Source organism: Ptychodera flava, chromosome 9, assembly GCF_041260155.1.
Source record: "Ptychodera flava strain L36383 chromosome 9, AS_Pfla_20210202, whole genome shotgun sequence".
Classification (NCBI taxonomy): Eukaryota; Metazoa; Hemichordata; class Enteropneusta; family Ptychoderidae; genus Ptychodera; species Ptychodera flava.
Window position 1 is genome coordinate 34554832 of NC_091936.1, and position 14373 is coordinate 34569204.

Below are 14373 nucleotides of genomic sequence, written 5' to 3' on the forward strand. Positions count from 1 at the left end.
CTCTAAAGGAAAATCAGTTACTCTATTACAGTTTGCGATTCATGTTATGAGCCAGGCGATGTGCGTCCACTAGCCACTGCACTGACGGGCCACGTACGCGTACTCATTTTACATGTAAAATTTAATGTGGTAAAAACCAGACCATAGCCTCAGCTAAAAATATCAGCAACCCCAAAATTGTGTGAAAATATCATATCTCTGTCTATCAAAGTAGTATTTTGCAGTAAAATTCTCTGGAAGGAGTCTCATTACAACTTTCCGATCGTCCGTGGCAAGCAGGCTTCTGAATTTAGAAGGTCACCATGCTGAATTCGTTATATAGTCAAGACCCCCAAGCTCGATTGTAGTTGACCTTAACAAGAACCGCCTAGCTTGTCAAAACAGCGTTATGGCAATTTGCTGTTGCTATCAAAGGAAAAAGAAGTCCCTCTCAGATATTTGGTGTTTTCAACCTATTTTTGACAATTTAAATGGAAAAGAATCAACCGCTGGGCAATTGTAAAAATGAAGTGAACTTTATAGCAATAGTAAAAAGCATGTCAAGTGTGTGTACAAGAACTTGAGAAAACTACCAAGTAAATGTTTATGCAGTGTGTCTGTATTAAAAAGATTGGCAGTTTATGCTGTATGTAAATCCCAAGCAAATCTGATAGAAATGCATATATAACATGAGTATGAGAAATGAATCATTCTTGTATTGCTATGCAAATTTTTTGAGGACCAGTGGATTTTACCTTGGGACCAGTGAAAAAAAAACAGGTCACTGGTCCTGGGACCAGTGGGAAAAAACAGAAATTTTCAGGCCCTGGTAATGGTATGTTGTTGTTCAGAGCGGTAGCATGGCGAAAGGTGGCTGTCAAGGCCATGTGGGCCGGTAAGCAGCTTTTCAACTGGCTATTGATGAACGCGATGCAGCAATATTCAGAGGTGTGTATGACAGTATATTTGTGATTGATGGCTTAAATATCGATAACTAAATAAATGATTTTCATCCGCCGTGTATTCTTATGTTTTGGAAAACTGAACATACCATATGCAAAATTTCTCACATTTTCCCACGTGAGCGTGACATTTCGGATGTTCACGATGCGTCCTCGACATGGTCCAGCACTAAAAAGACCTCCGGGTCAACTCTATTTTTGATAAAGCTTAAAGGGACAAAGTCAGTCATTTTTCATGAATTTTGTTTGATGCGATATACTACATATTTTGTTTGACATGTTGAAAGATACTGAATGAATGAGTGACCCATACATATATTCGACCCCAGTTTTATAAAAATTAAGTAAAACCATCGCGAAAACGAATTAATGGTCATGACCATGAATTCATTTTTGCGATGGTTTGCATGTATCCTGTCTAAAACCGGGGTCGAATATAGCATGGTCAGCCATTCTTTCGGTATCTTTTGACATGTCAAACAATATAAGTAGTATCTCACATCAAACAAAATTCATGAAAAATGGCCGACTTTGTCCCTTTAAATTGCTTGTGTATTTGGAAAACATGTTCGGTCGCGACGGGATTCCTTTTTATGTCCGCTAAATGTATTATCAAATTTATTCATGATGACCCATATAGCTAGGGAAACAGTTCTGTTTCATCATTGTGATCATTCTGATCATCTGTTCTGTTGAGTTTTACACAGTATCTTTCTGCCGTGTATTGTGATGAATAAACACGGATCATTGTGAATTTTAATTCCTCTGCTTGTTTTAAATCAGTGCATGACTGATGTAGAATGTGTAATTGTGCTTGTAACATGAGAGCGAGAAGACAAAACAGCTGCACTTGTGAGATTGGACATCATGTATCTTGTTCATCAGCTTTAATTAGTTTATTGAGGCGACATGTCTTGTGTGATATATCTGGTGTTTTGATCTAACTAAATCATTTGTTCTAGCCTGAAATGTGTTTATGCCTGACAAAATACAAGCAAACTAGACTGAAAAATATTGTAAATTTTTGCTCCAAAATAGGTGACGTGACAGTGACACCTCAACACTTTTATCTGGTCACAGTATAAGTGGCTGAAAAACAAATGCGAAAAGTATGTTATTTTCCTGGATCTATTTGTGTTGATTGTGATAGACATTTGTGAACAGCATAAATGTCACAAAACCCTGTTTTCAATGATAAAATTGTTCTAAAGTTGAACATGAACTTTTTATATTGATGCAGGTTGTTTACGACATGAAAATTCCAAAGAGTGGTTGTGTGTAGGAATTTACAAATTCCCCACCCCCGTATGTGGGGGATTTACTTGGTTTAGGTGGGGATTTTCCGGATTGTCTTGCCCCAGGGGGTGGGGCATTTGGCAGATTTCACAGGACTAATTTCCAAATCCCCCACTAAACCCCGAGGTGGGGGGAGTGGGGGTTTACATTGACTGGCGCATTACTCTTCAACAATTTTGGAATGGGTAGCAACGCCGATCCATGTGATAGAAAATATGTGGCTTTCGTACACCCTGGCGTCTGCAAATTCTGTGCTAACTTTGAGGATACTACATCGACAGATGAATCTGGATGTGTTGCTGTCGCCTTGGCTTCAAAGGAATCATATTTCGCGGAACAACCGACCAAGAGGTTTCGGTTTTACACTTTAAGGTAATTTGGCGATGTTCCCGTTGGGCAAAAGATGAGATTTTGGGACAAATGTGTCTGGTATTTTCCTTCAATTTGTGCGCAGACTCGCTGACTTGTATATCTCCATTCGATTTCAGCCATGAAGACCCGAGTTATCAGTAGTGAAGATGCTCACAAATTTACAAGGACGCGTATATACATAGGTGTGGGCTACATTGGTGGATGTTGCGGTTTTGAACCTTTTATACCACATCAGAGCAATCAATCGTCGAAGAGATGATTGGGTGAAAGATTATGGGTTGTCGTTGAGGGCACACTTTGTTATCATGATGTTGACTTGCATTTGAGCTCAAACAAACCAGGCTATGAGAATGATGACAAAACGTTATAGACGGTGATGTCAGTATCTCGGATGTTAACTAACGGCAGAAGAATTTTGCTGTCTAACTTATTCCGGCGATAATTGATATGTATTGGCAATACGCCAGTTTGAAATAGTTAAATCATGGAAAGAGATAATACGGACAATTTTTTACTCGAGAATTTTTCTTTGCCTATCATCTGTATTTTCTTCCATAGCTTGCACCTGATAGAAGTTTCACACAACCAGGACATGACATAAAGGCAATATGGGTCACTTCACTGTTCGCAGGTTCAACTGTGTTTGATAACGAAAGATATAAGTCTCCAACACTCTTTCGATAATTTTATGTAGAAATTCTCTCTACCCCTGCCAATGGTATCGCTATTATGCCATTAGAGGACACAGCTAGGGGAACAGCTTCAAAACGTCGTCAAAGCCGACAGAAAGCGCAATATTGCTATTTTTTTCGTCGAAGGCTTGAGATAACCTGCGGAAATGAAACGTCACTTGGATTACCGACCATTCCGTTGAAATTATGTGCATGTCTGAAATGCGGCTACACCCTTGCAACGACTTTGTTATTGAGTTTGATGATTTCCTGATAATTGAATTGGGTTTAAGAAATAACACGATGTAGAAAGATAGACATTACGAGAAACATATCTGGACAGAAATGCGGCGTTGTCGTCGAGATGTTGTTTCTTGCTATGCCACATGAATTCACAAAGAACTCGTTTATATGGTACATTGTATACGGCCTTTGGTAAATTTCAACTTTTAAAACAAAGCCAAATCGTAAATACAATACTGATGACACCTCATTCTCTAATATACCTTCCTTTGTAAGGACTCTCAGAAAAAAATATATATTGGAGTGATGGCACAGCTTGTGCTACTCGTACAACTTGATATAAATAATTTAAATCAATCAGTAAAATTGCAATACTTCATCTATTGTTGGCTTTCATTTTAAGTACAAGGATTGGGAAAATAAAAGTTCAGTTTACCATAAATTTGCTGCTTGTCAAATACCCTAAGACTACTAAATATGAAAAAAAAGTCTTTGAGTGGTAATGTTTGCAGCGTTACATCTTCAGGACCACTTTTTGCAAGTAGAAGATAGGACAATACAGTATTGCAGATTCCAACGGATCCCGCAGATTACAGCCGTGCAATTTACGCACAAGTGATGTATTATTATTTGAGTTTGACCTTTGACATGATACAGTTAGCGATTACCGGTCGTCAGATAACGTAGTAAGCCTATGTATCCGTCGCGTAACGATATATAACAAACCTATTCTTGTATTCCTGTTGATATGGACACGATAGAGATAGTCGGACTAAAGGTTATTCCAATTAAAAGTGGGTGTTTTGTATATCTTAGCTTGGCATAAACAATACAAAGGGCTGGCTCCATTTTTTTTCTCACAAAACTTTGAGGAATCCTAGCGCATGTTCTAAAGAATACTTTTAACCTAAATTACAGAATATATATTCATACAATGCATTCGGTCGTTGGTGTAGAGAGATGATGGCCTTACTGGGATAAGGCACATGAGGCAGGGATAATGCAAAGTTGAACTTTCAACTCGGTTTTCAAGGATATATCCTTTCTTCATTACCTACTTTCATGTCACGAAACAACTCTATATCGTGATAAAATATGTAGATGGACGTTTCACAGTATTTGTTGCATGGTATAGATGTCATCATGTCAATTCGTGTCATTACAATAATTTTTCAAAGTCATGATTATCGACAAACACATAGCCTGGAATGAAAATGTGAAGAGGTTCTTTGTTAAAAATTTGGTAGCCGTTCTTTCGGTAGAACTCGTTTGCGGCAAATTGCACACTAGAAGTCCTCAGTTGAATTTTCCCGTAGCCCTGTGCACGACAGAAGTCTTCGGCGCACCTCAGTAGTCGCCCGGCTACACCTCGTCGGCGAAACTCTGGTCGTACAACCATTCGCCTGACTTCGGCAATGTTCGTATCCTTCCGGTCGACTGCTACGGTGCCGATTATTTGCCGTCTGCTGTCTACGGCAACAAACAGGTTACGTCCATCCTGAGTTCGGTAGTATTCGTAGAGACTTTTTTGCCAGTCACTGTGGCGATTGCCGTAATATCTTTTCATGTATAGCCTCCTTGGTGTTGTCATCAACAGATAAAACACCAGCAGAGCGGGAACGGGAAGTAAAATACTCAAAAGAAGGTTTTTCCTCCAGGCATAAGTTGTAACAGAAATCGTCAACATGATAAAAAGTGAAACTGGATGTGTGGTCGCATGTGTCACCGTTGCCTTGGCTGCGCCTTTGAGAAGGCCTTCGAGTGTCAGTAAGTGACGAGCGGCTTTGTCCTCATCTTTTCTCAAAGGTCTTATTTCGATATCTGTATTGGATGCCATGGTTACGTGTCTGAAACATATAGAGACGTTGTCAGTTCGGTATGATACATCTGATAAAAATAGTGAATATCTTTAAGATGTTTGAAGATTTCTAGGGTCACAAACCTGGGCATAAGAAAATGTGTCCCTACAGAAACAGAGAAAGTCGTAGGTCCAAAATTCAACGCCGAGTATGTACTTATCGCTCGGGACAATTTATCACTAAAGAGCAATTCAGTTGTGAAATTTTGAACAGAACATCTGTTTATAAATCTGTGGCACAAAGCAATAAATTATGTCATTTCAAAGATTTTTAACGAGTCAAGTCATTGGCTCGGATAGTTTGGCAATAGACAAAACCAGTGGAATACATTAAATAGGTGCAAAACAATCAAACTGATGGAAATAAATGATCATTTTGAAATTAAAGAGAATAACAGGAATAAGACAAGGTTACGCTCTCGCTCTCTCCTTCTCTCTCTCCTCTCTCTCTCTCTCTCTCTCTCTCTCTCTCTCTCTCTCTCTCTCAAATACAACTTATGCTGGCACTACAAGTGAGTGGCATAAAGTGGAATATTGTAAACTTGGCACAACTGCTATATAGGTCTCGTAGGCAGTGTGTTTTCCAATAAGTCGACATAAACAAAGATTTAGTGTTTATCGTTCAAGATGAGCTCGGTTTTCTGTGAAAATGCTTGTAAGGAGACACTATTAATTGTGTCTGCATGGCTACAGTACTGTAGCTCGAGGTTTTGCCTGGGTACCGGGTATTTGGGTCTTGTTTTGCCGTCTGACCCAAATACCCGGGCAAAACCTCGAGTTACAGTACCGCAGCTGTGTTGTGCAGTGTATGTATTCGAATTCAAATTGCTGCCAACAAATCAGAGAACGAAGACAGGCCTGGCCTGTTTGGCCTATTTTGGTGTCCTAAACAATTTAAGGGAATTTACGAGTACAATATGATCATGAAATCGGACAACAATGCGCCAGATCAGCAGAATAAGTAAAAAGCCATGGCTTCACGACTATGGGAAGGTTTTCAGAACCAATACAATTGATCTTCGTCTATCTAAGATGTTCCTTTTCAAAGTGTTCCATGATACAGACATACAGAATGACTAACATCAGTGTAACATTGCTGCACTGTTTGGCAAGACGACATTATACATGTTTGGTATAGCTCCTTGAAAGTTGAATGAACTTTACAATACAGCCTGGAGTTTCTAAGTAAATGCGCATATAAATGTTGAAGTGTGATCTTGTATGTAGTCTCACTCATGAAGGCAGAGCGGGACTACCTTCATGGCACAGGCGTTTTTTTTCGGTAAGGTGGTCTGCTTGATCGATCGATCTTCTGCTCAAGCTATCGATCGCGTACTCATTGCTCTGCCCTATTGCCTACCTCAAATAAAATGCAACTAAAATAACATGTTTTAGTCGCGGCAGATGGCAGAGCAACGAGTATATGATCGATAGACCGAGCAGACGATCGATCGATCAACAGGGGATCAAGCAGCCTGACTACCCAGCCCACAAAAGCCTGTGCTTTTGGTCTACTTTGACAGTGCTATCTGTGCACTCTGAACAGTCTGAACACCGCCCACTGTCCACGCTGAAGAACCCGGTTATGGTTGTTTACGTTGAAATCATGAGTAACATTACAAACGCATTTTTAAAAATTCGTGCACAATTTCATAAAATTGAAAGTGATTGAACAAAATGGCTGCTCACCGAGAACGAGAAGTCGAGCCAGCTGGACTGTTAACGAACCGTGTGCACACCTGATTGTAACCTTTGTCACCGCTTTGTTAACCGTTTCAATACCTGAATATGCATGCTCCAGTCAAGGTCCCTCCATATCGTGATCTGAACAGCCAGACACGGACGTCGACGCGTCACGTAAATGTTTCAGTTCACAGTCGCTTGTAGGTTGATACACGGCGATGGCGGCTGTGTGCAATAGGGGTGGATCATTTGCTATCCGCCGGGAGTAGGCTGGGGAGATTTTGGAGGAAAAGAGATTTCGAGAGCTTGCCTCTGAAAAAAAATCTAGTGAAGGAAGGCGGAAAAGATAAAAAAGATTGCCAAAAGATACAAGAATAATGCACGGACAGTTACTGTAAGGCTTCACTTTTCATTTTCAGAGCTCCCCCGGGCGCCTTTCCTAGACCCTATACGTCGCTTACGGCCTCCGTACCACTGCAGAGAGGGGTCGGAGGCACGGAGGCCGTAAGCGACGTATAGGGTCTAGGCAACTGGGCGCCCTATTTAAAAACATCTTTAGTTTTCAATTTTGACACCTATTTTCATGACATCTTTCATTTCCGGCGCACACTTTGGTCACGACGTTTTCATAACATCTGAAATATTTACATGCCCTGATTTGATTAATATTTTGACTTACACTTTTTTTTACTTTTACAACACTTGTTTTATAAGTACCTAGCGTTTCAATTTGTATTATTCATTTGTTGTGCTTCTGCGAAAGTTTCTCATCTTTACACCTGAAAATATCTGGAATACTCGATTCAGCCTGTTCACATTGCCAGCACCCGATATTAACAATTGTTGTTCTTTGCAATAAATGATGTACCAGGCTTACCATGACTTGTCAACAAAAGGATTTGTTGTACATTAGTGGTTCCTGTACTCATCCAAATATGAATGTTTCTAGAGCTATCTTTTTTTCAATCTCTAACAACACGACATTTGCAATGCAATCTGACAAAAGTCTGGCAAGGGAGCAAGAATTTGTCGTAAAGTAGACCTAGTTGTAAATGTCTTAATAACATGCTTAATTTATGCTTTATTTTGTCTTTCAAAGCATGTTACAGGACACTATAGTAATAATATCCAAATAGAAGGTGCATTCCAAAATGAATAGCCATACTCTGAATTTGAACCAATGTATCATATAGACTTCTATAACATTAGAAATCCCAAACATTTATGTATTATATGCAGAAGCTGCATTCCTATTTCTTTACATTAATTCACATTTCTTTGCATTATATAAGTAGTGCAAAAATTACAGTTTTCCTATTGGGGCATTCACTTGTCTCTGTTGACCAGTTGACAATTGGAAATTATTTTGAGTCTTCAATATGTAAAATTCAAAATTTTCAATCTGTATCAGGAGGGGGACAATCCCTCTTAACCAACCCAAATTGTGACATTTCGGTATTCCATAACCTCTGTGCATTGTCAGTCTTTGAAATCCTCAGTTGGTTTGTGCTACATGCTTTTAGCCTACTGCTTAGAACAAACTTAATCGCTAACAGTGGTAATGTTTCCTTGCAGATTTAGTCCTTGATGACTTCTTATTTGTCTCCGTCAGTAATTTTGCTGTAGTAAAAGATGCTTCAATTTCTTTCCAACTTTCCAGCCTTCTGAAGCAGATGTTGTTTGCCTATGGTTCCATGTAAACTTTTTGCTGTTTTACATTAAACTATCTTTATTACGTTTTGTCATCCCATATGAAGAAAAGAATCTTAAGCAAAAAGAACAGCGAATATTGCATTTCAGCGTCAGAAAATGTGCTCTAGAGTCAATCTTTCAACCTCCCAGAATATCAAATGGTCCACCCCTTAGAAAGGCCCTCTGTCCGATGCTTACAACGGCCTTCGCCCTGTATCGAACCACAGGCGACGGTGTTCAAGTTCTAGTACGAACGCGAAGTAGCTTTATCTAATGGTTAAAAAGATGTATTTCTTTTATGGCTCAGTTCTGCGTGCTGAACTCGTCTGGAAAAATCATCACCTTGGTCCTGGCGTACTGATATGTAAACGTACTGGTATGGAAGAGAAATGAAAGCTGTTCGCCACTCCCCTTCCACTGAGATGCGAAAAAATCCCCGCTCGCCTTTTTCCCTCTCATCTCACACAAACCAAAAATATTCGTTGTTTCCATTACTAAAGCATCTCGCCTTCCTCGACAAGATTCCGCCAAAAAACTGAATTTTACCCCATCAGTAAATTCCGGGTCCCGCCCGCTAACAAAAAATCTTAACCGACGGTCCGTCCTCGGCTGTTATTGCTAGAAAATTACCGCTCGCCAGCACTATGATATTTACTCGTCTTCCGATTTTATTGTAATAATTTTCAATAATTAGAAGTCGTCAACACATGACTCTCATATACCTTCGACAATAACCTAGAATTTTCACTTGGTTATGAGGAAACTAGAGTTTCTTGACATTCAGTATGACCTTGCAGCCAAAAAAGGCAACTGACTGTTGAAACCTGATGGAGACATCCTACTACAAGTTGCCTGCACCATGGAGCAGATGGAGGTAAATAAGACTTTACCTCCATGGCTGCTCTGCGACTCTGAAAGCCCCCCCCCCTCCCCGGGGAAGGTGTTCTGACTCCATATAATACTTAATAACGTCTATCAATTATTCCACGAGTGACAGGTGTATAGGATATGAGTGGATATGGACTACTGGGAATCACAAAGTATGACTGGGACAAAACCGGAGGAATGAATACAAAAGAGTTCGTTGACAAATTGGGAAGCGCAATCTGATTAAAATCGCATGAAGAGTACGGCGACGTTTATACTTCCGCGGTATTCTTTGGCTGTCGAGGTAGTGAGAGGCGACAGCAAAAGAATACAGCGAAAGTATAAACGTCGCCGTACTCTATATCTGATTTTAATCAGATTGGGGAGGTGAAGACTGGCAGTTTATTAACAGGTAATCACATCCTCTACGACCATCACTCAAAATCCTTTGTTTTTTCCATTCACATTTTGCCAAGGAGGCAACAGGCTGTTGAAACCTGATTGTTATGCTATACAAAATAAAGCCAATGTTAGCAAGAGCATCTATCTACACAGCCAATATTGTGTTTACAAGTTTCTTTATGACGGTAGCCAAACCGTGGCAATAGTTGATCAGTACTATATTTAAGCAATAAACCACACCTATATAGGGACGGTATACCACGAGATTTCGGCCAGTTTACGACATATGTGCACGAGAAAGATTGCGCATATATGGAGTGAACTGGTTAAAATCGAGCTGTATATCCGTTGCTGAGGTGATTTATTGCTATTATATCATAATATTAAATTGAAATTCTGGCGTGAAACGTCAAAACGGAACTTGTTCTCTAGCTGAGAACTCGTGCCTGTTCCAACCATGCTATATTGCGAATATCGCACGGACATCTTCACCCCTCGACCAATCAATCAAACGTACATAGTGCAGCATGCACCCAGACAAAGTATTGTGAGCCCAAATAATTTTACTGCCCAAGTAACATCGCAAAGCGGTAGTCATTCTTTATATATATATATATATATTATATATATATATATATATATATATATATATATATATATATATATATATATTATATATATATATATATATATATATACTTTACTTTACTTAAGCAGTTTAAACCAAAGTCCGCCAACTTGATCAATCGTAAAATTATGCACGTGACTGGCTTATTGGTATAAACATCTGTGGTCGCAAAACCCTGTCCTCTCAATGTGTTTAAACCAGACCACTCCGATGCTTATAGCCCTGCACTAACCTTGATCCCTGGGTCATTTTACTTCTATTTGAACATCACCACAGTGTACGTGAAATGTCGTTTCGTTATTTTTGTCTGACGTCGAAAATGATACCACTGGATGGGCATCCTCGAAGGTGTTGAAATAGTGGGGTAATATCGCTCTTTTAACGTTTTGTTGTCTTAATTTTCGATCAAGTTTATTGTCAAGTATAAAATTTAATGGAGGTCGACTTTTTTACATGACACTGCTCGTCCTCTATTAGATACAGTGAAATCCGTCTCGGAAGGCCCAGAAAGTTCTTCATTACTTCCTTTGGTATAAGAGTTTCTTTGATAAGGTATCATCATTTGCAGCAGAGTGAATATTTATGGTTTTGATACCGTTTGTCACTATCATTGTTTTGTAAACCTTACACTTTCTCGGCGATTTAAAGTTTTCTTTCTGATTCCCTGCTTTTCTGTACTTCCCCCAGTTGGCCTACATCACAAAGTGCAGTGAAAGTGCCCATATCTTCCTCCGTGTTTTTTAGGCGAAGATTCCAAGAGTTTTCACTGCATTCTGTAGTGAATTTAAGGATGAAAATATTCAGCCATGTCCGAAAACATAAATTGAAATCCAGCTAAATGAAGGCGGTTTGTTAGGTCACGGTACCTGAAATACAAGGATCTTAAGTAATCTTCTTCATACATTTCTCACTCATTGTCATCAATACAGAAGCTTATTGACGATGGAAAACAAAGATATTTTTCGTTTGTATTCATCTGCTAACATTTCTCACGATAAATTTTGTGCGCACTTTCCTTGAATAGCGGTAAGATGTCACTGAGAGTACAGAATCAAACGATACAATCCGAACTTATCAACAAACGTAAGCGCTGGTTTAACAACAAGCCTTATTATAGGTTTAACCGTTAGCGCGCCTTACCACGGCCAAACTGTGCCAGGAACACCCATTTCCTCTATGCTGGCACCTTTTACGGTAAGAAAAGCCTTCAAGGCTTGCCAGAGTACGTACATGACTTCAGATCAAACGTACAGAGACTCCTCTCTTTTTTTCCAGAAAACTGTAAAAGCATTAATAAAATCCGATTAATTTCATTGTTTTCGTTGATAGATTAAATCCGATCTGCTTAATTAAATGCCAGTATATAATAACAAAGTGGCGATAGATTGTTGTTTTACACGCAAAGTGCCACTTAAAGAAGAATTTTGCAAAGATGGGCATTTTTTTCAAAATCAGATGATGACAATCCGCCCGCATACTGTTGGGAAATAATAAGCTTACATTAAACTGAGCCACAGTCCAGGACTGTGACCGATCGCACCCTTCGGAGAGGCATGGAAATAATCACTTTTTCATTAGAGACATGTCGCAGAAAACATCTTCTAATATTTTTGGCCACATTAAAGTCCAAAAATTCAGCAATACGAGTTACAAACACTAGTTTCAGTTTATGCTCTCTCCTCTGAGTAATGCCGGGTGACCTCGCCCCACCTACCTACTTACGGTTTCAGCTTATACATCTTCGCCGCCACTTCGTCGCCGCGCCAGTACATGCCCCAAGTTGAACCCGCGACCCTTATTTGCATAATACCATAGTGACGTAAGGCGGCCATTTTGTTTTCTGTCATTGGCAAAGTTGCTCATAACGTGCGCCCGTATCTTCTCTTCTGTCGATTTTGTACATAACGCTGGGTCATTTAAAAGTCTTTCTTTCAACACTGTTCCCTGATATAATCGAGAGTGTTTCCTTCACAACATGGAAGAAGAAGTAAATGAAACCACAGAAGAAATCGTCAGAGAGAGTCCCGATGTGGAGATACCAATGGACAGCGGGCCTGAACCAACCGCGGCCGGGTAAGTCAACAAAAGCAAAACAACGTTGCTCGACTGTCTATGTCGACTGCTATCGGCAGTACTGCTGGTTTTTTTGCGGTGAACATGCATTCAGCTGAGTTTCGCCGTTCATAGAATCCAGAAGACGTTATAATGAAATGGTTTATTTCATAGCAAATGCTGTACAATCGGTTCACAACCAGTTCAAATATAGCAGTAATATTAGGCTAGACCAGTGTTTAGCATACTTACTGCAGGTCTTTTACTGACTTGACTATATTCTGAGTCTGACTGAAGGAACCCAGCTTACAATACCTCCGCCTGGGATTCTGCTGTAGATAGTAAGAGGTACTTCGATAGAGACATATCATGACTGTGCTGTGTAGAGTACCGCTAACCCCTGCACAGTCTTTGTCCTGTCTCATTTCTCCTCAAATTTCGCTATTTAAATGTATCATCGGCGTCCGTCATTGAACTGAAAAGCAAAGGTAACCCTGTCACTTGCACTCGAAAGGAAATGCGATTTTGAGGTATTGGCTTACACCGCCACGCTGAACATGGAATAGGTGGTATTGGTGCGATGGACAGGTTCAGCTGGTTGAAGTAAGAGCTCCCTTGGGCATCGTTAACACTGCAGCGGTAGCGTACAGGAAAGTTAAAGCTCAAAAGAGAAATTTGTGTCTGAACCGTGAACAGCTTGCTGCACCATCACTCAGAATCAGAGATACGAAATAACCAATAAGTGCGGACAGCTGACACACCCATCAAAGTTTGATAACTCTCTCGTGGATGTTTGAAGTGTTTTGTTTGTTGGCGATATCGTGCATCAGTGATTGTTTCCAGCCAAACACCATCTCTACTTTTACAACCTAATACCTTTACAAGTTCACTTGCACACATTTTTCAGTCGGTATTCTTCATATCCCTGTGAGGAATAATGTTAGACCCTGTATCGTGGTATTTTACATTAAAACCTGTGAAAATAACTGGAAGAGTAAGTAATATAATAGCCAAATACATTTACGTCAGAACCAATGAGTAAATAAGGTTTCAGGTGGCAACATATTTTGCATCATATCATATTTGATGGACATTAGAATTTACACCAGTAGACGTGTAGGGAAATGTTAAATTTTGCAAACGAAAATGAAAAATGCGACTCCCAGAGCTGGGTTATTCACTAAATTATAAATTTTCTCCAGCGTCATCTGAAATGTACAATGTACAGCACGTGTAGTATCTCCATAATTTAACATTTGAAAGGAAAATGAAAAGATGACAAATCCAAAGAATTATTATGAAAAATGGACAGATAAAACCTAGCAGAAATAGATATAATAATAATATAGAGATTTGTTTTGTTTTATGGGAGAGTTTGTATTTTTATGAGGATTACTTTGTTTTCAGCATTGCAAGGCCATAAAAGTGACAATGCATGAAGTAGTACATGTATCTACTTGTTCAGTAAGAAATGAATACTTTCCAATACAGATATGGAGTGACAGTGAAGGGTGGCACTCTCTCCTAGTAATACTTTCATGAGTAACAGCATGTGTACTTCCCTTGTTAGACAGGTACATGTATTGTTGTTTCAGGCATACATGTTCATGTGTCCGGTTTGCACAAGTAAACCAAAACATGAATATCACTGTAGTGGCTGTATCACTC

The 14373-nt window shown here is 39.5% G+C and overlaps 1 protein-coding gene and 1 long non-coding RNA gene across 2 annotated transcripts in view; one reads left to right on the forward strand and one right to left on the reverse strand.

The window, feature by feature from the left end:
- Positions 1–4490: 4490 nt before the first annotated feature.
- On the reverse strand, positions 4491–7361 carry LOC139140802 (uncharacterized). The gene is made up of 2 exons (XR_011554068.1): positions 7071–7361; positions 4491–5370 (listed from the first exon to the last, which is right to left on the reverse strand). It is a non-coding gene; the product is annotated as an uncharacterized lncRNA (long non-coding RNA).
- A 5105-nt stretch (positions 7362–12466) lies between these two features.
- Positions 12467–14373, forward strand: part of LOC139140803 (ciliogenesis-associated TTC17-interacting protein-like) — a 43015-nt gene continuing 41108 nt past the window's right edge. Inside the window, exon 1 of the mRNA XM_070710220.1 lies at positions 12467–12726. Within this exon, the coding sequence (XP_070566321.1) occupies positions 12629–12726 (98 nt within the window). The 5' untranslated portion in view covers positions 12467–12628. The remainder of the gene's footprint in view (positions 12727–14373) is intronic.